This window comes from Wyeomyia smithii, chromosome 3 (genome assembly GCF_029784165.1).
Source record: "Wyeomyia smithii strain HCP4-BCI-WySm-NY-G18 chromosome 3, ASM2978416v1, whole genome shotgun sequence".
In the NCBI taxonomy this organism is placed as follows: domain Eukaryota; kingdom Metazoa; phylum Arthropoda; class Insecta; order Diptera; family Culicidae; genus Wyeomyia; species Wyeomyia smithii.
This window is the reverse complement of record NC_073696.1, coordinates 32,716,108-32,741,577: the sequence shown is the minus strand read 5'-3', so window position 1 is coordinate 32,741,577 and position 25,470 is coordinate 32,716,108. Positions and strand designations below refer to the sequence as shown.

Below are 25,470 nucleotides of genomic sequence, written 5' to 3'. Positions count from 1 at the left end.
TGAACCTTTGTAAGGGCTTCCATAGAGAGCTTCGTAGCCGCAAGGTTACAGAGTCCGCTTTGATAAGCGAGTGGTCGTGGGTTCGAATCTTAGTAGAATCAGGCCATTTGGTTGTCAAAGGACTTTTAACATGGGTTCATTCTCAGGCTCTCTACTACATACCCTTCCTTCAAGCTGAATTCTATAGTACCCTTGCTGACTTTCATCCTAACAAAAAAGTCCCTTTTATAATATAACTGTTTTGAGTAACGTATAATAGTTCTCTTCAGGGAATTGTAATTATGACGCGGTCTTGGCTGGAGGAACGAGGTTTCGATACGACTCTTTCCTCTTGACAAAAATATAAGTCCTACTTATAATAAACCTGACCAGAGGTGAAGCATTGAGTGCCTCTTCAGGGAATTGTGATTGTGACGCGGTGTAGGTAGGAGGAACGAGGTTCGATAAGACTCCTTCCTCTTGACATAATAAGTCCCTCTTAGAATAAACCTGGCCAGAGAGGAACGTTAGGTGTAGCCTCAGTTCAGGCAATTGTAATTTGGCGATATTGGTAGGATAGAAAAGAGGCTCGGTATAGCAGAGCAGTAAGCTTGAAATGTAATGGTAAACTCTCACACACAAGCACGGATATAAATAAAAAAAGCGTATCATTCACTTCAATAGTGATACTGCCAATAATATGAAGTGCGGAGTACAGAAAACACCGGGGCAATATCACAATAGATCAAAATGACTGTGGTCGCAGTGATGAGTCCACACAGAGAGGAAAAAAAGGGCTTCCATATTATTTTGAAAGTAAGATCCATACTATAGATTTGATTTAGTTAGAGTTAAACATGACAAAACCACTCATTATGATAACGTAAGTATTATTGGATTTGGTTTTTGAGGACATAGAGATAATTCTGACTTTGACGCATTATGAGAAATTCTTGGTGCTTCTTCAACAAACACGATATGCTTGTGCCTTGTCAAATACATATTTTTTGCACAAAAAAAATACTACAGGCATAATATCGCCAAAAATAAATGATATTCTTTCGAGTGCTGTTGAATATATTCCAAAAATTGATTTCCGGGGGAGGCTGAAAATAAAAATACGTACAGTCGCTGAGCAAACACATTGATTCTGTCTGCAGACTCTGTATATTTTGTAACAAAAAATCCCCTAATTACAGTGTTTAGTCCCACGTCACCATTTCATACAACCCTAGGGCTGTATACCTTGTAGTATTTATATTGTGAGGCAGCTCCATCAGACTTCAATATCGCTTTTTTCAACTCTATTGTTGTTTTCAAAAAAACTCATTAATTTGGCAATGAACACCTGAACCGCAACAGTATCATGATGGAGTACTTCCGATATTATGATGAAGCTGATATTCTTAAGTGTTCCAGATTCTGAATAGTAAACAACGAAGGGATGAATGGTGACTTGACTATCATTCCAATAACTACACGAATCACAAATTGATAAAGACGTATTAAAATGAGCTTGACTGTTCAATATTTTTGATTTTGCAATAACATTTTCGCTCAATTTGCGTAAGCTTGATAAGCACCGATGATCAGGAAAGGGTTTACAGCATTTGGGCTTGGTGTATTCCATTTTCACTTTATTCATCTTCACAAAATGCAAACTGTTACTAACACATCTGGAGTAGTGCAATCGTATTTATCTACGAAAACAGATTTTATAGGTAACCCAGTAGTTATTGGTTGCGTACTTTACAAACAGTTATTATTAGTAAACAAGTAGGTAGTGTTGCACGACAAACATATTTTTTATAAAACATTCGGCAAGGGGGAACGTGTAGGTAGGCTAAGGTTTAGCGCTTGAGTTATTTATCCAATCGTTTTGTTGTCAAAGAATTAATTGTATATTTTTGATCAAGCATTTCAATGAACGTATGGTTTTTGCTGGAGAACCATGGACAAATTAAGAACAAAGTGTATTTTCCGAAATATCAATAACTTATTGAGCTTAAATTTGAAATAACTCGAAAACTGATGCCTTTAGAATGTTTACTACCAAGAGATTTTTTATTCAAAATGGCTCTCTGCATCTTTTAAAATCATCAGAATACAAATATTTTGAAAAATGTTTAAATTAGAATTTTTATAAAAAAATTAATCTACCATTAAAAAATTGTTTTTCATTTCTCCATCCTGGACTTTTTTCTAAAAGTTGCGTATTAACGTCAAGTTTCTTTAAAAAAAAATAAAAAAAAATTCAACTCTTTTATTTTAAATGAAATTTAATGTTTATTTTTAATTTTTTTTGGTCAAAAAAAATTTTTTTTGTAATTCCCTACAACTCATTCTCAGACAGTTTTTCTATACAACCAACGGTTTCTGGGTTACAATGCTTCGAATAAAACCTATGTCAAAAGGCATACGCCCTTTTAGAATGCAACTCATGGGTGTAAAAAATCTCTTCATCTGTGAAAAATGCTCAGTTTGCTAAGCCAAATACGTGTGCAAAGTTTCATTCAAATAAAAAAAGGTCGATATTCGACCATAGGCCATTTCGCGCGATCTTGCTCTTTATAAACGTTTTTTAAGTTCTTATTAAGCTTTTTAGAGGTTCAACTGAAGACCGTCTACAGGCGGCACTGGGCACTAGAGGGTTAATCTGAATCCGTCATTTTTAGCAATAGGAAAAACTGTTTTCTACAAAACTTAGACTCCTGAATTCATCAAAAATTTGTGTCTTTCTGGTTTTTTTTATCATTTTTGAATAAGCACTTCATCATATGTATAAAACTACTTTGCAAAAGAAAGTTTTTCTCTAGAACATAACTTTCTAGCTCTGAATCCAAATTTGCTCTAATTACGGTTTCTGGACCATTGTGCATTGACTAAAGCATGTAACGGTTTATTTAAAGAGCACGTACGTTGCACGGTATGCGGTATCGTTGATAGTAGCAGGAAAACACTTTATCTTTTACGTTGTACTCACGCTACTACAATGCAACAACCCGTAATGAGAGTGAGTAACGTGAGCGCGTTTAACCACACGTTCTCTAATCGCATTTCACTACATTATAGTCATTGATTTAGGTTACTCTCTCTCTCTCTCTTAACTTGCTTCCTTCTCCAATATTCTCGAAATTCAAGTGTTTTCGTCAGTTAGGAATCTGAGAATTTCGAGATGTGCCGATGTGTTATGAAAACAGTAACATCTTCATAACTATAAAACTATAAGGACGTGGCCGGTGCCATTATTGATCTATAAAGAAACAGGTCATTGAACGATGCACGGTGAGAAGAAACGGTCGTTCCCAGTTGTTCTTTCAGTTAATTCATGGCGGTTGCTGTCGAGTGATGGCATAATTATCAAGAAATTGTCAAGCAATGAAGCGATTTGGTGTGTTGTTGATAATAAAAGGGGATAATAAAACTACCTGAGCACAATATTACTCTTCAAGAGAATATGATTACCGCTTATAGAATATAAATAGTAGTTTCAATTAGCTTCAACACAACTTTAATACCTAAACAACTTTATTGCTAATTAGCTTTAGGATATTTACTGATTTTATCATCAAAACGGGTGATAGAATGCTATTAACCTTGAATTGTATCTTATACTTGTGTCTGAAAAAGCAGGCAATAATCGAATGAGATTCTGTGCACTAATTACTAACCCCTATTCAAGCACCTAGTTATTTTTTTTGACTAATGTAAAATTTTTCGGAGGACGAAGCTCCTTTCCGGACGAAGAATCCTTTCGATACACTGACTTTGCTTAAAGCTTAGTTTCACTAGTCTGATTTCAAACCTAATATAAAGCTAGGCCGATTCAGTAGAACATTGTTTCCCATCATCCAATTGTTGTGCGTGTTGAGTGCCTCTATCTGTCTTTAAAATTACGTCAAAATTGTATGGCACTCCTGAGACAAACCGTTCATCACTTTCATCTCCTCAACCATCTGTCAATATTGTTATGTTGTGAAGCCATAAAAAAGCTGCTTCGCGTTCGGATAAAACACTCGCAAGCCAGCAGATGGCCGGCGCAATGACCATCGGCGACCTCGCGTATTTTGTTTACTGGGAAAAAATTCCTGTCCAGGACATAATAACACGCGCTCGAACTTTTGCTTTACCTTTCTTCCATACGCCATAAATGTAAACACACAATTCGTACAAGCACACACACGCACATCGTAAAAAGTGGAAGCGGACGGTGGCTGGTTAAGAAGTAAAGAATGCACGTCAAGCACTTATATGGTCATTTTCCACGCGAATGGAGTAGACAGCATTGGCACCTACAAGTATGCGTGTTTTACCAGTGTATGTGTGCGTGTATACTGAACTCGTCAGCAGGTCATTTCGCTAGTAGAAACAGTGGAACGGTAAAAACTGAGAAACCACCTAAACAAAAAAAGAATTAACACCAGGGTCACGGATGTGGAAATTGTGAATCGATCGACGTTTTAATGGTAGTCGACCGCCTGACCTACCTTTTTGGCGGGGAATGCATTCGCTGTTGTCTTCATAAATTGTTCAGTTCTCTGTTTCAGAAGAGAGACAGGTCACGCGAGCGGAGACGGTAAATTGGTGATTCAGATGTTGATTAAGGTCATATTCTTTTCGCAACAGTAGCCTGAGTATTGGAAAAAAAGTTTTGTTTCGCAGTGTTTTGTGATTAGTGAAGAAACGTTAGCGTGGAGTTTTTTTCAAGTAACATTTGAAGATTGGATAACGGAAGTTTTTTGTTGCAAGCGTCAAAATGTCAAAATAATAATAACGACCTCTATAATTAAAATTAGAAACGTTCCTTTAATGATTTAGCTCCATGTTGACACAAACAATAATTGGTTTATTCTTATCAACTTTGGAATTACAACATATAATCTACCCACTTGAAGATAAGAGCCTTCGGTCAGTGAATCCAGCAAAGCGCGTTAGAAGGACCCACCGATGATATATGAGAAGTAATTAGGCGAAAATGGCAGCTGCGCCTTACACGAGACACAACACGGTGAGTGATAGGGCTATTGAACCATATTTGTGACAGCGGGGATGATTCACACATAGGGTTTTGTTGTTGGTACTTTTCACAGTCAAACTATTTAGCCCATCTATGGTTGGCTTCCACAAGAGTCTCGTAAGTGGAGTTCCAATGTCTTACTTTGTCCACTGCCAAGCCATTCGCAGCGTGATCCGTCGCCGCTTTATATGGCAACAGCTACTTTCCGCGTAGGGATAGCTGACAATCATGATCGTAATTTTATGTCGCTCGCGCTATGGCCTATAGCGATGGCGTACAAAAGCCAATGAACTTGGGTTCGATGGCCACCTTTCTGGGGGAATTCTAGTAAACAGAACCCAAACCAATGTAATTCTATATTGCAAAGCGCAATAGCTTATTAGAGAAAATACTCAATGTCACACAAATTTTGCGGAACCTTTGATCGAACAAGCGATGTACTGTGTCAGCTTTCATGTCTTTAATCCGCTAAGCATGGCATTTATATGGTTTTACGTCGTTTCGTTCTCTAATTGAAGCTTCCAACGAAATTGCTCTATTTGTGAAGCTAAATCAAATATCGATACAGTTTAGCACGCCATACATGTTTTGTATATATTTTTAACTGTTTCAGCAAAAATATTAATGCTAAACAACCAGCACCACATGTTCCCATGTAACGATCAAAGCATACACCATAACCAATCAGAACGCACATATATCAGTGTGTACAGTCGGTCCCCTGGTCTCTATCGAATGTGCAATTGCGTGCACACGCAAGTTGAGCCCTACAGCTGAAGCGTTCGGTAAAACCGCCCAATCAATCGACTATGAAAGTTGGTGCACGCGTGGATGCTTTTGGCGCCGTAAAAGTCACTGTTGCACAATGACTTATCTTTTTTTGTTGGAGCCAAAGCGAAGTAAAATTTCAGAAACATTTAGAAAGGCGTTGTGGCTTCTGAACTGTTATGTCGAAAACAGGAAGCGGAACCTTGAACCACAACCACAAATCAAATAGTATCGCAAACCTCGTTAGTCAATCCTCAAAGGGCGAGAGAACAAATTTGCGTGCATTTGTAGATTGGCTTGGATTATATAGTGCTTATAACGGTGGCGTGAGACTGCTGCAAGCAAGGTTCGGCTGAAATTAGCTTGATGGCCTTTTGTAAGTCTTAGAAACTAAGAATCATTTACAGTTCTAGACTTTAATTAAAAGCTATCGAGACAATGAAAGCGATATTGAAACTTGATCTTATGTAGTTTTTAGGTATTTCTGCCAGATAGGTATGAATTATTGTCAAAAATATTCTAGTTTTCAAATTTTACGGAAAATTCACAGGTCAACAGGTCAACACAGGTGCACTCCAAATGCTCAAACCGGAAAAAATGAAAGACATCTGGGTTACGGGTTCTATCTTATTTCATATTCTGCGCATTTTAAAGTTATTAAGGATTAAAAACTAGGGAAAAATATTTTCTCCGTAATAGTTTCTATCTTGTATAATTGCTAAAGGGGTCAATTTTGGTCGAAATTCACTGATGAAATAATAGGGTAAGGAACGGCTTAAGCAGTAGCACCTATTTGAATCAGTCTCAGAAAACAGGCCTCAAACTCCTGCTCTTTGATCAATATCGACAATTTCAATGATGGAAACGAAAACTTTTATTGTTAAGCTGTCTAACGAAAATTAGAAATACCGTTAATCACAAAGAAATCTGTGAATAGGGTTTGCAATATTCCCGGTACCACTGCAATACGAATAGTACCGCTGCAGTATGAATAGACGTGTACCGCTGAAATGTACGAATAGAAGAGTACCGCTGTAATCATAGACGAAGAGAGACCCGCGGTTCTTTACTCAAGTGGTACTGGTACTGTTTTTACCAGCATGTTTTCTTTCAAGACATCAGTTTTTATTAGGTTTTGCAAGCAGGTTTAGAAATTGTTCAAGAATGGGGATTGTTTCAAACTTTTCGGAAAACTTTTACCTTCGAGACATCTTAGTCTAAGCTCATGGAAGCAAAAATAAATTGACCTATTGGGACGGGAAGACTCTGTCAATTTTTGTATCGATATCGATACAGAGAATAACACGGAGAACGGATGGTGTTCATTCACGTCGTCTGTGCTGGGAAGGCTCGCATGTAATTGGTTCATTGTTCGCGTAAGTTTCCCTGTAACTTCTTATCAATTTTCACCGTTGAGCAGTGAAATAATAATGATAACTAGCGTGTTATAAAATTGTTACACATTTTATCTATCCAACAACATATCGGTTATTGTTATCCATCATGTGGTTATGCTGTTATTAACGTTTGAAATCTGACGCAACATTTGCCAGTTTCATTTCCAATTTTACAGAATGCATCCCAGTATAGTAAACAAAGACATAGTCCCACGTCGAAAAATGTTTAAAATTTCATTCTCAATTCGCATGAAAACAAATTAAATACAAAACCTATTCAAGTTAACATAAAAATCCGTAATCGATCTTGTAGCATATATTTGCAGAAGAGGAGAATTAAGGGTCTTCATGTCGTCAAACAATCGCTTCAGATCCGCTGACAATTTTCCGTTAAACTCAAAAATGTTATTTCCTTCTGTAAAACTTTACTCAAGTCTGCTGAATCACCGCTGATGTTCGATTTCTAGAATACTTTCAAATCACCGATTACAGCTTTTGCTACATTTAATTGAAAACTGGTGTCCAATCCTTTCAGTTTGTTGGAAACTGAGTGTTAGGCAGGAATGGACGCGGAAAGTATTTGCTATATTCGGTACGGATTTTTTGGGCAAAATATGTTCTACACTACAGTAAATATTTACTGTTTACTTGAGCGGTAGCAAACCTAATCGCTATTTTTTATTTTCATTTAAATATATTTGCTATGTCATTGTGATGTTTTTTAAGAGCCAGTTCGCGAGAGCCGCAACCGCCTTTCTGAGAGACGTTGTTTTGATGTTCTCCGATAAGACTGAAATTTTCAGCGTTTGTTTGTCTATTCAAGGTAGAAAGTTTTGCAAAATTTCAATTTTTTTCTTTGAGGTTAAGTGGGGTGAAACGGCCCTTGAAAATGTTATGTCCAAAAACGTCCAAATACCAAAAAGTGCAATAACTCCTGCTAGACTTGATGGATTTTTCTAAAAAATGTTGGTATTATTCTACACTAAAAGTACTTCAAAACGCATGATAACAATATAGGGTAAAGAGGTAACATGATGAAAAAAACGCATTTTTCTTTTGAAAATTGTCAATTTTTAGGGTCATCCTACTCTTTTCAACATCGCTAGAAAAAATATCTGAATATGGCGTTTTGTAGAGCAACTCAAGAGCTTTGATGTCATGTATAAGCCAAGTGTGCCAAATGGGGTAAAACGGCCCTAGAAGTTTTTTTTTAAACTGTCAAAATCACTAAAATCACTGTAGTTTCTGCTAGACTTAAAATATTTTACTAAAAATTTGGATCATCACTGTACCTTACCAGAGCTACATACTCTATCAGAAGATAGAGGTAAACGAAAATTTGGGGTAAAACGTTCCTTGAAGATTTTTTTCGAAAAATGCCGTCAAAATCACCAATGCTGCAAGAACTCGGGTTAGACTTGATAGATTTACTGAAGATTTAGATAATTACTCTAAGTTAATACGAACTTAAAGGCAAGATGACAAAAATGACAAATAGATTTACATAACGAAAATAAATATTTTTCTTGAGAAATACTTAGCGATTTTCGGGGTGCTATTTTCTCTACAGAAAAGGTCCAGAACCAGAAGTTAGCATTTTATAAACAACTACAAAGCTTTTATTTGGCATAATATCCAGTTGCATCTTTTGGGAAGTGACTAAAAAGGACTAAAGTTTTCCTTGACTTCACGAAAAGCTTCAAACAAGGTAAAAGATATTATCGACATGATGGTCGCGAAAATAAATAATTCCAACCGAGTTCCTACTTATCCGTGGAGCAAATAAAATCGTTATTTGCACGATTCTCTGCAATAGTTATGTATGCAAAACTTAGCGTAAAGGAAGATGGTGCTTTGATGAACGTTGAAGAACATCATGAGTAAAAATTGTTAAGCATTAATGTTCGAAGTCGTGATTTTTCAAAATGATTGTTCATTTTTGTTGATACAACAGCCACCAGAGTAACATGATTTTTTGGCCAACACTCAGGAAAAAGCGAAGAATGAGACCGATGACAATTAAGTTAAAAATAATCAAATTAAAAAGATTTAAATTAAATTAAAAAACAATCAATTTAAAAAAATGAACATGAAACTCAAACCATAACTTACTTCATTTGCTTTAACAAAACTCGAAATACTGCTGTCTTTCAGCAACCGTCTCATCGATATTGTCTTTTACAGGGTTTGATGCTTTTCTTGAAACCTAGTGAAAAAGTCAAGAAAAAGTTCAGTCCTTTTTAGTCAGTTTCCAAATGATGCATCTGGAATTGATATCAAATAAAAGCTCTTTAGTTGTTTTATAAAATGCTAACTTCGGGTTTTGGACTGTTTTTTGTTGCGGAAATAGCACCCTGAAATTCGCCAAGTATTTTCCAAGAAAAATATTTTTTTTCGTCATGTGTATCTATTTGTCACTTTTGTCATCTTACCCTTAAGTTCGTATCTAACTAGAGTTATAATCTAAAATTTCAGTAAATTTATCAAGTCTAACCCGAGTTTTTGCAGTTTTGGTGATTTTGACGGCATATTTCGAAAAAAAAAATCTTCAAGGAACGTTTTACCCCAAATTGCGTATCTTCTGGTAAAGTAGGTAGTTCTGGTAAGGTACAGTGATAATCCAAATTTTAAGTAAAATCTTTTAAGTCTAGCAGGAACTAAAGTGATTCTAGTGATTTTGACATTTTTTTGAAAAAAAAACCTTCTAGGGCCGTTTTACCCCATTTGGCACACTTGGCTTATACATGACATCATACATGAGTTGCTCTACAAAACGCCATATTCAGATATTTTTTCTAGTGATGTTGAAAAGAGTAGGATGACCCTAAAAATTGGCAATTTTTAAAAGAAAAATGCGTTTTTTTCGTCAATTTACCTTTTTATCCTATATTGTTACCATGCGTTTCGAAGTACTTTTAGTGTAGAATAATACCACAAATTTTTAGAAAAATCCATCAAGTCTAGCAGGAGTTATTGCACTTTTAGTATTTGGACGTTTTTGGACAAATCATTTTCAATGGCCGTTTTACCCCACTTAACATCAAAGAAAAAAAAAATGAAATTTTGCAAAACTTTCTGCCTTGAATAGACAAACAAATGCTGAAAATTTCAGCCCAATCGGAGAACATCAAAACAACATGCGGTTGCGCCTCTCAAGAACTGGCTCTTAATTAACTGCGTCGCAAATCTAGTGTTCTAGTTTTATTAAATTATTTATTTTAGGTCGCACTAGTTTGACGTATTTAATTTTATTGCAATATTGCATAAGAAACTATAGTGAATCTTACAAAATTTTCCACGGAACTCGGGAATCCCGGGAATCAATATTTCTGTTCCCGGGATCCGGGAATCCTACCTATATCCGACCAATATTGCAGCCATTCAGGAGCCACTTCGGGTACTGCAAAAAAAAACGCCTGCAAAACAGATGGAAACTGCTTAAAATATGTTCGGGGTGATTGGAATAGTGTCCCTCGATTGGTAAGGCGTCGTACACAAATTACGTAACGCATGAAGGGGAGGGAGGGGGGTTGAGTCTGCGTTACTTATCTTTACGTAGGAGGGAGGGGGGGGGGTTATAGAGACAGTTACGTAACTGTGATGTTTGCTCGAAATTGAAAACTTCGAAGAGAGGTCAGGCTGTCCAGCGTTACGTAATTTTAGGGGGGGGGAGTCATATCGAACGTTACCTATCGTTACTTGGGGGGGGGGGAGGCGGTCTGAAATCTAGATTTTTAGCGTTACGTAATTTGTGTACAACGCCTAACTTTAATTGATTATTGTTAAAGTTTGCTAACTTAGTTATAGAATGTGAAAACAGATTCTGACAGAGAAAACGAAAGCTGCTAAAGCTGCTTAGAATATGTTCCCTACCCTATATATTTAAAGCCTTTTTATAACACGCGTAAAAAACCGCGGTAATTCAAAAATCCGCTTGAAGTAAATCAGCAAAAACTTTAGCAAAACCCGAGTCGCTCCACGACCTGTATTTAAAATTATCCTATTTGACGATCATTCCGGAATTTCCTGGGGGCAGAGGGTTTTTTCGACTTAGTCTTTTTTTTTGTATTATTAAAAATAATCTCAAAAGTCTATCCGCGGTGCCTTTCTGAGGTATAGATTCTTAATTTCATTATTAGGAATCACACAATACATACGTTCACACAAAAAAAAATTTTTTGTGGTAATTCTAACATCTTTGAATTATGCGATTCCAACTTTTTCGTATGTAGCATTCATACATTTAAAAAAACGGAAACATAGACCGAAGTCATATACCTATGTGAATTTTTCGCTCGCACGATTTTTTGGAGTAAAATAAATTCGTTCGGTTTTGAGAGTGAAAGTGGAGTCACTATAATAATCCAGTGCATTTTGTAGGTGAATGTTTAATTATTTGGGCAAACGGAACTTCTAAGGTTATTTAGGAAATTTTTTTATTTTGTGATTGCGACTCCTCCTAAGAGGTTTCCCATGAGGTTCCGGTGGGGCCAATTTTGGAATTTCCTCACTCGACCACTCACAGTGCGTGTTGGAAGGCGTGGATCGGAGGGTTACCGGGGACATGTGGCGTGTTTTATTTTGTTGTCTTTTTTTGGGTTCATGTCTGCAGTCTAAATGGATCACAGTGCCTTGTTATGCACACTACGTGATTGTTTGTGAAGCATTTTTTGTAAACCCAGCCGCTGGACCGCTTTGGATTCCTCAGGATAAATGTGAATTATTTCAGACTATATTCGCAGCGACGCATATATTTTTACAATATCCTTCATGGATGTGTTGTTTTGCAATTGTTTTGCTTGAATATGATTCAAATAAATTTGTTTTTGAGCGTCTTAGTAGAATAGAATTGAATATTAACAACATTTTTTTTAGTAGAATTAAATGGAAACATAACCTATTCTCAATATTAAATATATTCAAAAATTATTCAAAAATATGATTTATTCATTCTTTGAAAACTACTATCAAATTAGATTAATAATTTTTGACTTTTGTTTCATATTCTCATGAAATTGGCATGAAAGTGCATTTGTATTATATTTTTGTTTAATATTTTCATAAAATTGGGTTAGTGCACATAGTGCAAATTAGCATGAGATGCCACTGAAACCGCGCATAATTGTGCGCGGCCCCAACAGCATTCTTACTGTTTGTTGCGCTAAACCGGTACCAAGTGTAAAAGAGCTAATCGGCCGGCCTAATAGAGTATAAGGCGGATAAGAATTTTATGCTTGCGTCTTCCCTGTTAACAAAAATTCATCTGTGATCTTCGATGCAGAGATTAACACGTTCTCCAAACAGGAAAGGTCTTCCCACGTAATTGCCAGGACGTGGCCGGTGCCGTTATTGAACCTTCGAAGTATTGAGTCACTGAAACTTGTATAATTGGTATAATCAGTTGCTGCCAGCTCCATTTAGTTGATAGCTGTCACTGTTTCGTTTCGTTCCATGTTTTTTTTTGTGCGTAATTTTCTCATAATGCTTTTCTTAGCTGCTTTGGAGAGTTTGGTGTTTTTTTTCTATTTTTAATAAATTGTGTGTTTTGGATATTCGAGTCCAAAATAGAAATGTTCCACTAACAGCTTTTCTAGGGCACGTTTTCCATAAAAAAGGTTCAATCCCATCAATCCAAACTGTCTGGTATGGCGCCCACACTGTAGCTGACGATTCCACAATCGATCTTACTAACGCCGAACATAATGATATTAGGCAATGAACATTAGTGAAATCTGTAGACACCTTCATAAGAAATCTTAGCTGACGACTTGCACGATCAACAATATTTACTCGATTCAGCCCAAAAGTCAATTTATCTGATGATAAATAGTAGTACCTCAAGGTCATAATTTCATTGACACGAGCTAGATGTGTACGTCCGATTGAATAAGTAGTTTTTATGGGATTACTACGTCGACGAAATGAAATTACGGCACATTTCTGGACACTGATAATTATTAGGTTTTTTTGACACCAACCCCCAAAAATATCCAACAGTTCTCGCAGCTTTTAGCAGTCGGAAAATTTGCGACATCATTTAACAACAAAACGAAAAGGGGCGGTTCAAGATTACTTCCTTGGGGAACGCCGGAAGTGTTTGTGTTGGGTTTCTATCACTTTGATACGATTGCAATCCTGGGTAAAGTCTTCGGAGACACCCATTCCAGCAAGCTTGTGGAGTAATATTCGATGGTCACTTTTATCAAATGCAGCTTTCAAGTCTGTGTACACAGCATTCATCTGCTCTCTGTTTTCAATATGAGCGATACAGTCAGAAGTGAAATAAAGCAAGCTACAAAAACAAAATGATTTCAAATAATTTGAATTAAAATAAATAACTCACTTAACCAATGTTTTGCTAACAGTTTTTTTCGTTTAAACATAGAATTTAAGTTTCAAACTGTTTGGTAAAAAAGAGTAAGCATTTGTTTTGTTTCATATTTCATATTCAGAAATTTACCAAACACAAAATTTCGTATTGTAAGCCTTTCAAAGTTTTGCCTTCCTTCCTTAAGCAGAGCTCGTTTATAGGATAGAATATCTATCTCCTCCCACAAATAATTTAATTTAAAATCAATTTCATACCGCATGGAAATAATTAATAAAATGCTTGCGAGTAGCTATCCGTCGTGCAGTTGAAAACAGCTCATCATTGGAATTTAGACTTCAGTTTCTTTCGTGAAGGACTTGTCGTCTGGATAGGGGACTGCAAATTCGTTTTTTTATGAAGACATACCGATATCCATCCACTGTTAAATATGTTACAAACTTTTTTCCTGGAGTGCTCAAACGTGAACGGGTATTGCGAACGTGCTTGTAACGAGCTGCAGGCTCTCAGCGAGCTTCTGTTCATTCTATCCAAAAAAAGACGGCTGATAGCATAGTTGAATTCAACTGAATGGAATGGAGTAATTTTTATGACAACCCTTTAATGAAATTATAATTTTAACACGCTTACAATATAAGTTTTGCTGCGTACTGGCAAAAACGCAAACTTTTCGTCGCGAACCATGAAATTCGGCCAGCAAACAGCGCTTCGTTCGCAGTTTTGCAGGTGCTGCGTTGTACAGCTTCGTATGTGGTATATATGCCAAAAACGATCAATCATTTAATTTGAAGTCTGCCGTCCATCTGCGACATAATGATAAACGTATTTATCACTCAACATCAAGGTAGCATCTTTTATCAGGTGCCTTGTTTTATGTGGATAGTTGGTTGTTGTTTACTCCTCTGTTGCAACATTGACAGGTTTTTGTTCAACCAGAGCGTGGATTAAAATCCTACTGGCATCGAATAGGCAACAAAATCGATACTAAATTGCCCCAAAGCACAGCCAATCTTCAGCATCCTTCCCGCTTGATAATCATGTTACTCTTTATGTTCTTTTCGCTCCACTTAATAAACTAGTACGGTCCGTGTTTTTGAGGTTGTAATTTTAATTAATTATCAGCTATTCTCAATGGCAGTCGAGATGTATATTCAAACGTGTATCTGTACTTTTGGGCTGTATTGGTTGCTAGGAGAAAATAGAGAGCAAAGAAAAACTCATGTTAATAATTCCTTAATGAAATAGCTTCATAATCGGCTAGGCCGCTGCAATGCCGTGGCTATTGCCTTGAATGGGAATAATGTGGAAAACAAATCAAGTGATGAATACGAAATACCTTTTCAATCAGTGGCTGCTCTGTCCGGTAATTGATTTCTCTGTCGGTCAAGTTTATCGTCTTTTCTCTTTGGACGCTGTGATTTTTTTTTCTTCGCTCATTGACAGACCCAACCAGTGCAGTGCGTGAGTGCAGTCTTGTGATAATCAGCTTCAAATGAGGACTGGAACACAAATTGTATATAAAGCGAATTGAAAAAAAGCAGCTTATTCGATGGACGTTAAGATATCTCGAAACTTAAATGGGACGACAAATTATTGTTCCATTTATCAACCAGAGTTAATTGTTGGGTTTGTTGTTGGGTTACCCAAATTGAATCAAAATTCACCGTTCATTAGAAGCTGGTTATATCCATCAGTTTTCAGTTTTTGAAGCAGTCCTATGTGTGCAAATTTATTCCCTAACTAGCTTACTTTTTGTTTCCAATTTGTATTCATCATTGTTTATAAATATTTCTACGTTTTCTCATTTGAATATTTTTCTCTTTTATTTCTCCTCAGGTACTTGGAAACTTCAATTTGAACTGTCCTAGGAGCATAGTTCAATTTAAGACCCTGTTAGACCTCGATAGACTGTAAAAGCAAACGCACCGACGAAAAACCTCTGATACGGAGATGCAAATAAACAATAAAACTGTTCCCTGGTGAACGACCAACTTTAAATACATTGCAGGTATACCGAGAGTTCGTCGACCGTTGCAAACTCTCATGTCTGTTTCGTCACCGCTCTCGAAACATGAATGACTTTGAGAGTAATTTCATCTAATGAGAAAGATTCTACTGGTATGACTGTCGAAAGCATGTTCAAAAGAACCTTCACAACATCAGTGTATGTTATTTACAGCAAAACTAGTCAACTTATCGCAACTCTTCTGAACTGCATCCACAGAAAGTCAAAAAACTCGACATTAAACTTGCTGTTTACTCTATCAGATGGCTATCGCATTTCACCCTTCTATGGAAAATCGATCCACACCACGTTGCATTTTCAACTGCTATTGAATTTCACTAGGTGGGGTTTTCCCATAACACAGACGGGGACCGCGCGTATGGCGATTGCATCGAGTCACCGTCATTATTCTCGCTCCCGGCAAGCGGCCTAATCCACGCGCGGTCACGAAAAATCCATCGTCGGTCTTTTGTTTATGTTTTTCCACAGTATGCGCCACGGCCTGTAACCGGTACGCAGACTGGTCCACTGAGGTAAACACGCACATTTCCCGATTTATTGCCGCTCCTTCCCATCACGGTACGGTCGTGATTTGTGTGGATAGCTTTCGGTAAAAGTAAGCAATTGCTGTTTGTCAGCGGGTTTTCAATGGAATCTGGCTGCCAGATTTAGGTTGTGAATCTGCGGACACTTTCGAAAAATAATCGCTGGCGGTTGGCAACGCTGTCATCGAATCTGCCGATTCATTCGGGTTTTTATGTAAGAAAACAACTTTTAAAACCTTTCACCACGGCTCCGCTGAGACTCGTGCAATCGGGAAGTGTTTGCGATGGGAGCAGATATCTGTTTCCCTCCGGTCATGTGTGATTTAAGTCGTATTCCTGTGCCCGAAAGTTGCCATGAAGACTGGGCTAATTTTAGGAAAAGAGCTGTTATTTTTATAGAGCAACTCGACAAATCATTAACGAACCTGGTTGCCATAATATACTTTCACTGGTGGATACAAGTTTTGTTTAAATGTTTACTCAATAGTAACTATGTAATAATAACAATAAACGTAACTTGAACGGTAACTGGATCGATATCAACGCGAGCAGTCAAACCGGTATTGAAAATTTAACATCTGTTATTGTTATGTGCACGGATCATGTTCACGTAACCGTTGTTGTTTTGAGACTGTCAAGGGGATTCCTGTCACACTGGAACTACATCGATATCTCCTCACTTGATTGACATATCCTGATACTTTGCGAGGGAAAGATGTGATGGTAATTATCTTGTCAAAGATGACATAAAAGGTGGAGATAATCATTTGGTCTTTTGCATTCATTGCCTTGTTATGAATATTACGTGTAGGATAATGTTTGTGCTAGATTTTTAGTTATTGGCTCAAAAAACCAAGATGAAAATTGGTTTTTGAATCATTCGAAATAAACTGATAAAAACTAATGAATTTTTATTCCCGTTCAATACCTGTGTAAGTTCGCTCCGGAAAAAAGAAGCATACTTTCTACGGCTTTGCCCTGGCCTAGACCATTTGTAACCGGTTTAGCAACTTAGGGTTGAGCTTCTCCGCCCCGGGCTCTCATTCGACACAGTCCATTATTTGGATTTCACATTTGCACGGCATGGTAATTACATGTACCTTCAAATGCGAACCTACCTGCACCCCCTCTCTCGCTCTTTCTATAGAGGAGACTGACAATCCTCAAAGACACCGCGGTCATTATTGCAGAATTCCACATTCACATCTCAGTGCGCATTCAGCTAGACGAGCCGGACTCTGAGGGCAAACACCGGAGACCGAGCGAGCAAACTGGAAACTGCAAATACACAATCGCACAAAGACCGAAAAATTGCAAGAATTTTTCGTGCGGCTGCGAATCGTTGATCATAGTTAAGCAGAGCAGGCTCGCCGATTGGCCACGGACACCTGTCACGGATCTTGCTTGTGTGTTTCGTACGGTTTCGTACTCGTGAAACTTGCCGCAACGAACACATTTAATCCTGAGTGCAGTGAGCAGTGCAGCACCGCATTCCTCTTATCTCGTTTCATTTGACATCATTTTGCGGGTCGCGTGATAAAGGTTTTGTTGGCTTACATCTCAGTGCTGTGGAATGCTATGCTCCGCTTGGCCTGTGGTGCTTGTTATACCGGATTTGCTGTCCAAACATATGCTATAAAGTGTAATGATTTTGGAGACATTCCAATTACTAAATCGTGCTTGAACTAACTGAACAGAATGAAGAAAGCTTTTTGTGTGACTTTTTTGATACTCGCAGAATTCATCAAGACAGCGATAAATATATGAGTTATCATGCATTGAGCCGAAAATCATACCATTTGGAATAAAATTATAAAGCACCAGTATGATTTTTTATTTGCTCTTCTTTACATTCTTCTACAAGATTAATTACCATACTTCTGCAGATTAAATATAAAAACCAAATGTTTTATCATTCCGTTGCTAATAAATGATGATCAAAATATGTTCTTGAATCTACCTTCCGCTTACGGAACCTGTCCTTTTATCTTAGAAAGACTCCGGGGCTGATTTTTAATTAGCATACTAATTATAGGGTTGGTGCTAAGAATTTCATTTGCGCAGGAGGCAAACCGAACGGCGACACGGAAGTTTTTTTTAATCACAATAGAACATTTTTTTAATTAGTTATACTTTTCATTAGGCATAGAATTTGAAACATTTCGCAATACACTCTTGATACAGTTGCGAACAAATAAAGGTGAAGTGTTTTTCTGGAGATAATTCATAACAGTTACCGAAATTTTACCTTACGAATAATGCTAATATTTCTTGTCACGCAACCTGCCTCAGTTTAATCTTCCTAATGGCTGCCACTCATAGCTCTAAATAACCGTAGAACAATTCCTCACTTCACAGACACGGCGCAAGACGTACAACACCGAGAGCTAAGTATATTAAACTGAGTCATGACTTCCACTGCCCTGATAATGGCTAGTTAGATTTACCGCATTGATTACTACCGCGAGGGCGTGAACATCGGATTCCCCGGCAGAACTAAAAAGCGAGCACCTGGGGGGTTTGCGGATCCCATGAGTAACGTAAACTCTGTGTACCGCCGCCAGTCGAAAACTGCATGTGGTGGAGTGCTACAGCGGATTGAGGAGTTCCGGCTTTTATGAAAATTAACTAGACATGCTACACAAATCAGAGCTCTTCGTTTTGGAGGAAGTCCAGACCGGGGTGGTAATGAGATATTTTATCAGATTGACCTGACCCGAACTCATCAATATTAATTAAAAACGGTTCGAAAAGTTCCTGAAACCGAACTGGAAATCAGGGTTTAAAAAGCAGCTGATAAATGGCTGTTTGCATATTTTATCATCGCTCGGAAATGGATTGTTTTCGCTGACATCAGCGCGAGGTCCGATAATTGCGCTGCAATTATACTAACTATTGGCGTGCTACAGTTTCTGTTTATTACGATAAGTGGGCAGCAGATAGGGAAGCAGGAATTTCGACCTAAAAAGGTTCAGATGACTGCTATTACCATGCCAAATTTACAATCACTGCATGTAAAACTGACATACCAACGTCAGGTTTTCTAATAAACTGTATACTAAAACTGACGATAGCGATTCGATGCATTCTAGTACCAGGCTTAGTGCTTGTACGGTTGTATACAGCCGTATTATTGCCCGTTTGTTAACTAAGGGAATAATTGTAAAACTAGTTTTGCTAGCACACGTTCCAACTGGTAATCATTTCGTGCCGCGCGTACCTGTCAGAAGGGTACCGTGTGTGTCATCGCTCTGTCACACAGTAGCGACTAAATATTTTTATGTTAACTGCTTTTTTATGTGTAGCAGTAAATCAAGAGTCATTTAAGTCATCAGTTACTATCTTGTTGGGTTGAGTTCTTGTGACCGGATAACATTAAACTGTTGCTCCATGATGGATGTTATTGAGTTTGTGCATGAATGACTCTGCAGTCTTACTATTAGTTATCATTTTCAAACAACCTTTAGTTTTATTACACAATTTTGAAATGTTTATAATAAAACTTGTAGTGTCCACTTCAGAATTATGATTGTGGCGCCGAATTGACAAGTTTTCTCAAGTTTTTTGCACTCAGGCTTTCGAGACACCATTTATTCTTCATGCACTCGCCGGAGCATGAGCAGCAGCTAACGAGCACCGGCACGCAAAAGCTCTTTTGTCTTCCTGCGCAGCGACTGTAAAAGAGTACGCGAGAAGGAGTACTCGACTAAAATTTCCCTACTACGAGGAGTGCTCGAAAAAATCTACTCAAAAACGGAGATGTTTTCTTCACCTATCCTGTTTTGTTCCGTGCACCGACAGCCGAGAGTGGGGCGAAGAATCTGTTAAGTATCGTATACTGGAACGTGTAGGGTATCGGACTACTTTGGTAAGTTTTTTACAGCAGTATAATACAAAACCAGCCGAAGCAAACCGCTGCCGGAGTGAAAAATGGTAATAAAATAACTAAGACACTGAGACAGATAATTGAGTTGATAAATTTCCCATGAAAGGTAATTATGTTAGCTTATTTGCAAAAAAATTCTACGCCCTTGCGAGCGGCCTTCCAGCAGTTAATTGGAACATTCGCTATGGTGGACAAAAACATGTGTGTGTGTGAAATGTTTCTTCGTTCTATTTATCAATTCCTCCTCAGTTCTCGCGACAAAACTATTGGAGTAGATTTGACACTTCAGGTTTGTCCAGAAATCCTTGATGGGACCCAACTTGGGGAGGTTGAGCGGGTTCGCCAACTTGGGTACCACATCGATATTCAGCCGCTCCAACGATCGCTTCGAGTAATGAGCCGACGCCAGATTCGGCCAAAACACCGCGTCTTCGGCCTTATGGTATTTCTTGATGACCGAAGCAACTTCCAGCAGGCACTTCGTATTATACATTTCCCCGTTCAAGGCAGTCCGGAGCGAAAGAAGAGCGGCTTTGACATCGCCTTCTCGCTGATTGTCAGCCACAGCAGCACCTTCTTGGGGAACTTGGTGTGTGAACTGAACTTCACCTCGGAGCTCACTTCCTTCGTGGAGGAAGCAAAATACGAAGTGCCCTGCCAGTCGTTGCCATCCATGGTGAGACAGGTCTCGTCGTCCATCACCACCACCACGTCGCGATTTGCCGGGACAATCGACTTGACCATCTTAATCAGAGGCTGCCGCGGCGTCATTGCCTGCAGCTCCGAGACCAGTAGACGGGACTGCCACTTCCCGACATGTACGTTCATGTTTGCCAGGTACTTTTTCATTGTTTGGCTGGTTGCACCGACCTCCCCGTCAAGCGCACGCAGCGATGTAGTAACTTTTCCCTCGGTCCTCTTTCTTTAGAGTTTCTTGTCGCTTAGGGTCGTCGGCCGTCCGGAACCGAGCTTTCTTTCGATACCGTAAACTGGGGTGACTTGTATCAGCGGGGTGACTTTGATCACTCTATTTATTTTTCAAATTTGTAATAAAAGCGCGCGAAGAGCTTGATATTTGTCGTAGTCTTCCCTGATTGTGTTTAGTTATGTTTACATTGCTACTATCCATGCATTTCCTGCTATTTAAAGTGTTTTTCATGTTAAAATAATAATTTAGAAATAAAGTGGACTTTGAGCGATTCATATTGCATACAAACAATCATTTTCCAGTCTTTATGGATAAGACAAATGGACAGACAGACATAACTCCATTTGATATGTATGAGTCGTTTAACGCAAAAAAACTTTAAATAATAATAATACATGGATTCGGGGCGAATGTCCCTCGATTGAAAACTTTGATTGATAACTGTTAAAGTTGACCAAATCAGTTTTACAAACTGAAAACAAGATAAAAAGATAGTAACAATTGTTTGTTAGTGCCCTTTAAATCCGTTGCCGCAAAGTTGCAGAGTCCGCTTTGACAAATGAGTGGTTATGTATTTGAATTTCCCTAGAATCGGGATATTTGGCACGATGAATTCTACAAGTATCCCTGATCCTGTTGACAAATAAATCCCTCTTATAATAAAACTAGCCCGAGGAGCGTATAATAGTGTTCTTCGGGAAATTGCAAATATGACGCGACATTGGCAAGAGGAACGAGGTTTCGATAAAACTGAGCAATTCCATAAAGAACGGGCAACCAATTTAATCGAAAATTTTTGATTTGGCTGAAACTTGGCCTAGGCGTTTCTATAGGCAAAAGATGCCATTTGGAAAGGTATTGAAGATAACAAACATTTTTAGGGCCAAAACGGATTGTTTGATCGGTGAGACGTCTTCGGCAAAGTTGTAGATAATAGTTTTGTCTTTCCGAAAAAAATATACACTTTACAATCAATAACAATATACAAGTTATATATTTTTTGAAAAAAAAGTTAAAAGAAAAATTAAAAATAAATTATCTGAAATTGCTCATTTTAAAAAAATCTAATTTTATTTATAAAAACTACAAAAGATTACCTAGAAAATGCAACCAGTCCGATTATGGAGAAATCAAGAAAAAAAAGTTATGAATTTTTGTAAAAAAAATTTTTTTTTTTTTGAAGGGGCATTTTTTCCGAAGGACAAATTTGTTATCTTCAACTTTGCCAAAGACACTCTGCTAATCATCCAAACCGTTTTAGCTGTAGAAATATTTTTAATTTCCAATAGAGCTCACTATGGGGAATTAAACATATTTTTACAGTCTCAACTACTTTCTTTTGAAAAAATATAAGTCCTGGCCAGAGGTCGTTTGTTGTAATCTCTCCAGAGAATTGTATTTTGGAGGAGAAACGGAGGATCGGTATAGTAGATCAGAAAGCTTGAAACGGAACGGTAGGAACCACACTATCACGAGCAGAAAATTGGCGATCTTGTCATTTCAAAACTTTATTATTGTTGTTTTTTTACTATCTCTAGTAAATTCGCAAAATTTCCTGCTTTCAATGATTTAGCTCCACGCTGTGTCTAACCCAGGATGAAGTTGTCTGTTTTTTTTTTCATAATATTTGATTGCATCCTAAATAAATTTGAAATATATATAGAAAAAGTGTCTGACTTTTAGGGCTCTATTAGTTTTTTTTCAGATTTTTGTACAACTTCAATTCAATACTTTTGACGTAGGACTACGTCTCACTTTAGCAGGGTGGCATACAGTGGAAAATGTAATACGGTCCTTACCAGTTGGTTGCTGTTTTTGGATTCGTTTTCTCTCGATGTTTCGATGGAATTTCTATTTTCCCGCTCATCATCATTTTCAGACTGATATTGATCATTTGCCAACAAATCTTTCTTTCTACATTAGAAATTTTATCTTCCCTATAAAAGATTTTCATACCCAATTGCCACAATTAAATTACCCATCTAATTGTTCCGTAATCTTGATTTACTGCATTGGATGGTGCGAATAAAGAGATTACATCAATCACGCTGCTTTGAATTGTGGATCTACACACTTACGACCGGGCGGCGATCACTCGCCCTCGGTGCTAATCTTACAAGCCATCACCAGCGCTGGCAGACATGCACTTTGACAGCCCCCGTGTCGCGTCGGCGGTCGCACCGAAGTACAGCTTAAATTCTTCTCTTTCACGTCCAGCAGCATCAGCAGCCGGCACCGCAGAGGCATTGTTAATTAGATAATTAATTTTAATTTATATGCACAACAACGCGGTGTGTGCAGCAGTCGCGCCCGCTATTCTTGGATGCAGCAAGTAAGCACCATGAAATTGCTCCTGCCCGAGTTAGTCTGTGGAGATTAGCGATGCACCATCACGTGCTCACGGATCCAGCTCGCACATTTTGTGCTTTGCTTACACGTTTCGCTATCCGATCACGGTAGACGTTTGTCTGATCGGCGATCGAACAAATCGCTGACGAAAATCGGACTGTGGAATACACAAACCCATACAGAAGATTGACAGTGATGCGTAACGTTTTTGACATTTTAAACTTCTGATGAGTTTATTTAACATCGTCTGAAGATAAATATTGAAAGTACGATTATGATGCTAGTAAATTATTCCCGTACTAACCGTATGTACTGTTGGAGAGAAGGAGTGATGAAATGATTATGTTATTATTAATGTTACCAGCCATTGTTCATAATTAGCATGCAACGCCGCAAATGGTCCGGACCGGTACGGGTAGACACTTCTTGAGGTCTTATTTTCACATGAACTCACCGGGGGTAGTGTGTGAGCGAGTAGTAAGTGTGTTTACGCGCGGGAAACTTGCTAAGCCCGCTTAGCAGGTTCGAAACGAGGCAACCCCAAGTGCAATATTTTGCTGTCGTCGGTGGCTTTTGTAGCTGCTGGCACGATTTTGGCCTATGCACCGAGAGAGCAGAACCTGGTTACGCCGGATAGGTTTACAATTTCTTATCGTCGGAGTCAAGGGCGGGGGCGGAAAGGGTAAACAAGGTGATGCCAGTAACGCTCAAGATGCCTATTTTGCCTCTGCGATGAGCTACGTTGAGCCTGACGGAAGGTAAAGTGCTTTCGATGATAAATGTAAAAGTAGCGGTAACGATGCACTCCAACACAAGTGCAGACGGCGAAATGCGATACATTGTATGATTACGTGCCTGGAATTAAAGAATACCCTCGGCAACAGGGTGTAGTGAATAAAGAGGGAGAGAGAGAGAGCTTTAAGGTACTGAATTACTGTAGTTTTTTGAAGTATTTCGCTTTGGCTGGGGTAAAATGAATTAACAAATTTTAAACGACGCTATGAAAACTTAATCAGTATTGTTTGGTTTTACTGAGACTTTTCATTGAAGACAATACTCAATTTTCCACGCATTTTACAAGTAGGGAAAATAGATTCATTTTATCACTCGTTGCTAGTAGCTTGAGTCTGTATTCGAGCGATTGTACCAAGATATACCAACCAATAAACTGTCATTTTTCCCGTTTTTTTTGACATGGCATAATACTGTAAAATGTAAAAGAAAATATGATCCCAAAGTTATTATTTTTGTATTTTCTATCATTATTGATTTTGATTCTTTTAAGCATTACACTGATTACCATAAAAATTCTATACAAGACTTACATCCGTTATTTCACGTGGAACCAATCATTTGAGTACAAACAGAAATTTATTGTTCAGAATGTAAACCTTGCTAGAAACATTAGATTTATGGACGATGAAATCAAGCTTGGGTACGAACATCCCTGCTATCGGAGCTTGACCTTTCTGTTTATTGGACACAGACTTTGTAGCCCTATCTATTAGTATGCAAGCCAATTGCAGAGAAGCGATGATAAACGAGAGGATAAATAAATTCAATCAGGATGCCTTTTTTTCTACTTGCCACAAAGTAAATACCCTTTTCTCAGAAGGCACTTTTATTATGAATAAGTTTTCATACCACTTTTCTTTAATCATTTGCTCTAATAAAATATTGAAAAATGTCTAACTTTTTTCAGAAAGTTTCATAGCAGTCTTAACGGGAATGTGAAGCTTCATAATAAACTTTCTATCTCAACCGTGTCGAGATATGTCGAGAACCGTTGGAATTAGAAGCATGGTAACTCGATTCCCAAAAGAAAACAGCGATTTCGTACCAACTCGATTTGTACCAAATGCATGACGAATTAGTTATTGGATACGTTCAAACTCAAAAGACAAATCGAATCGTTTGCAATGACTAATTTTATCGGAATGTCAGCATCCTCGCCTTTTCACTTCCCCACATCACGTTGTTTCTAGAAATACCCATATAGGGTGGCATTCGGGTATTCTCCGAAAATATCCATATTGGGTGGTATTCAATCATTTTGGGCTATGTTCCAGAAACCGGAAGTCGCCATTTTAGAAGTTCAAATGGTGTCCAGAATTGATTCTTGGCTTCTATGAATCATCATTAAGAAATTCGATAATTTTCGGCTGTTTTTAACCGAAAGTCGTCATTTCAGGTTTCGAAATGGTATGTGGAGTCAATTTTTAGTCTCTGTGCATCATGCTTATTCTGATATTGGGTGGTATTCGGCAT

The 25,470-nt window shown here is 38.0% G+C and overlaps 2 protein-coding genes across 4 annotated transcripts in view; one reads left to right on the top strand and one right to left on the bottom strand.

Moving 5' to 3' along the window:
* The window catches only part of LOC129732317 (uncharacterized), a 79,264-nt gene extending 60,860 nt beyond the window's left edge, over positions 1 to 18,404 (bottom strand). The window contains exons 1-4 of one of the 2 annotated variants that reach the window (XM_055693122.1): positions 16,465 to 16,652; positions 16,276 to 16,405; positions 14,826 to 14,988; positions 14,355 to 14,677 (exon numbers count right to left, since the gene is read on the bottom strand). In XM_055693122.1, the coding sequence (XP_055549097.1) occupies positions 14,355 to 14,403 (49 nt within the window). In that variant the 5' untranslated portion in view covers positions 14,404 to 14,677; positions 14,826 to 14,988; positions 16,276 to 16,405; positions 16,465 to 16,652. Of the gene's footprint in view, positions 1 to 14,354; positions 14,678 to 14,825; positions 14,989 to 16,275; positions 16,406 to 16,464; positions 16,653 to 18,287 lie in introns of those variants that run through there. The other variant, XM_055693123.1, reaches the window with a different exon arrangement.
* Positions 1 to 25,470, top strand: part of LOC129732314 (uncharacterized) — a 214,329-nt gene that overhangs the window by 18,946 nt on the left and 169,913 nt on the right. The gene's annotated exons all lie outside the window — the stretch shown is intronic.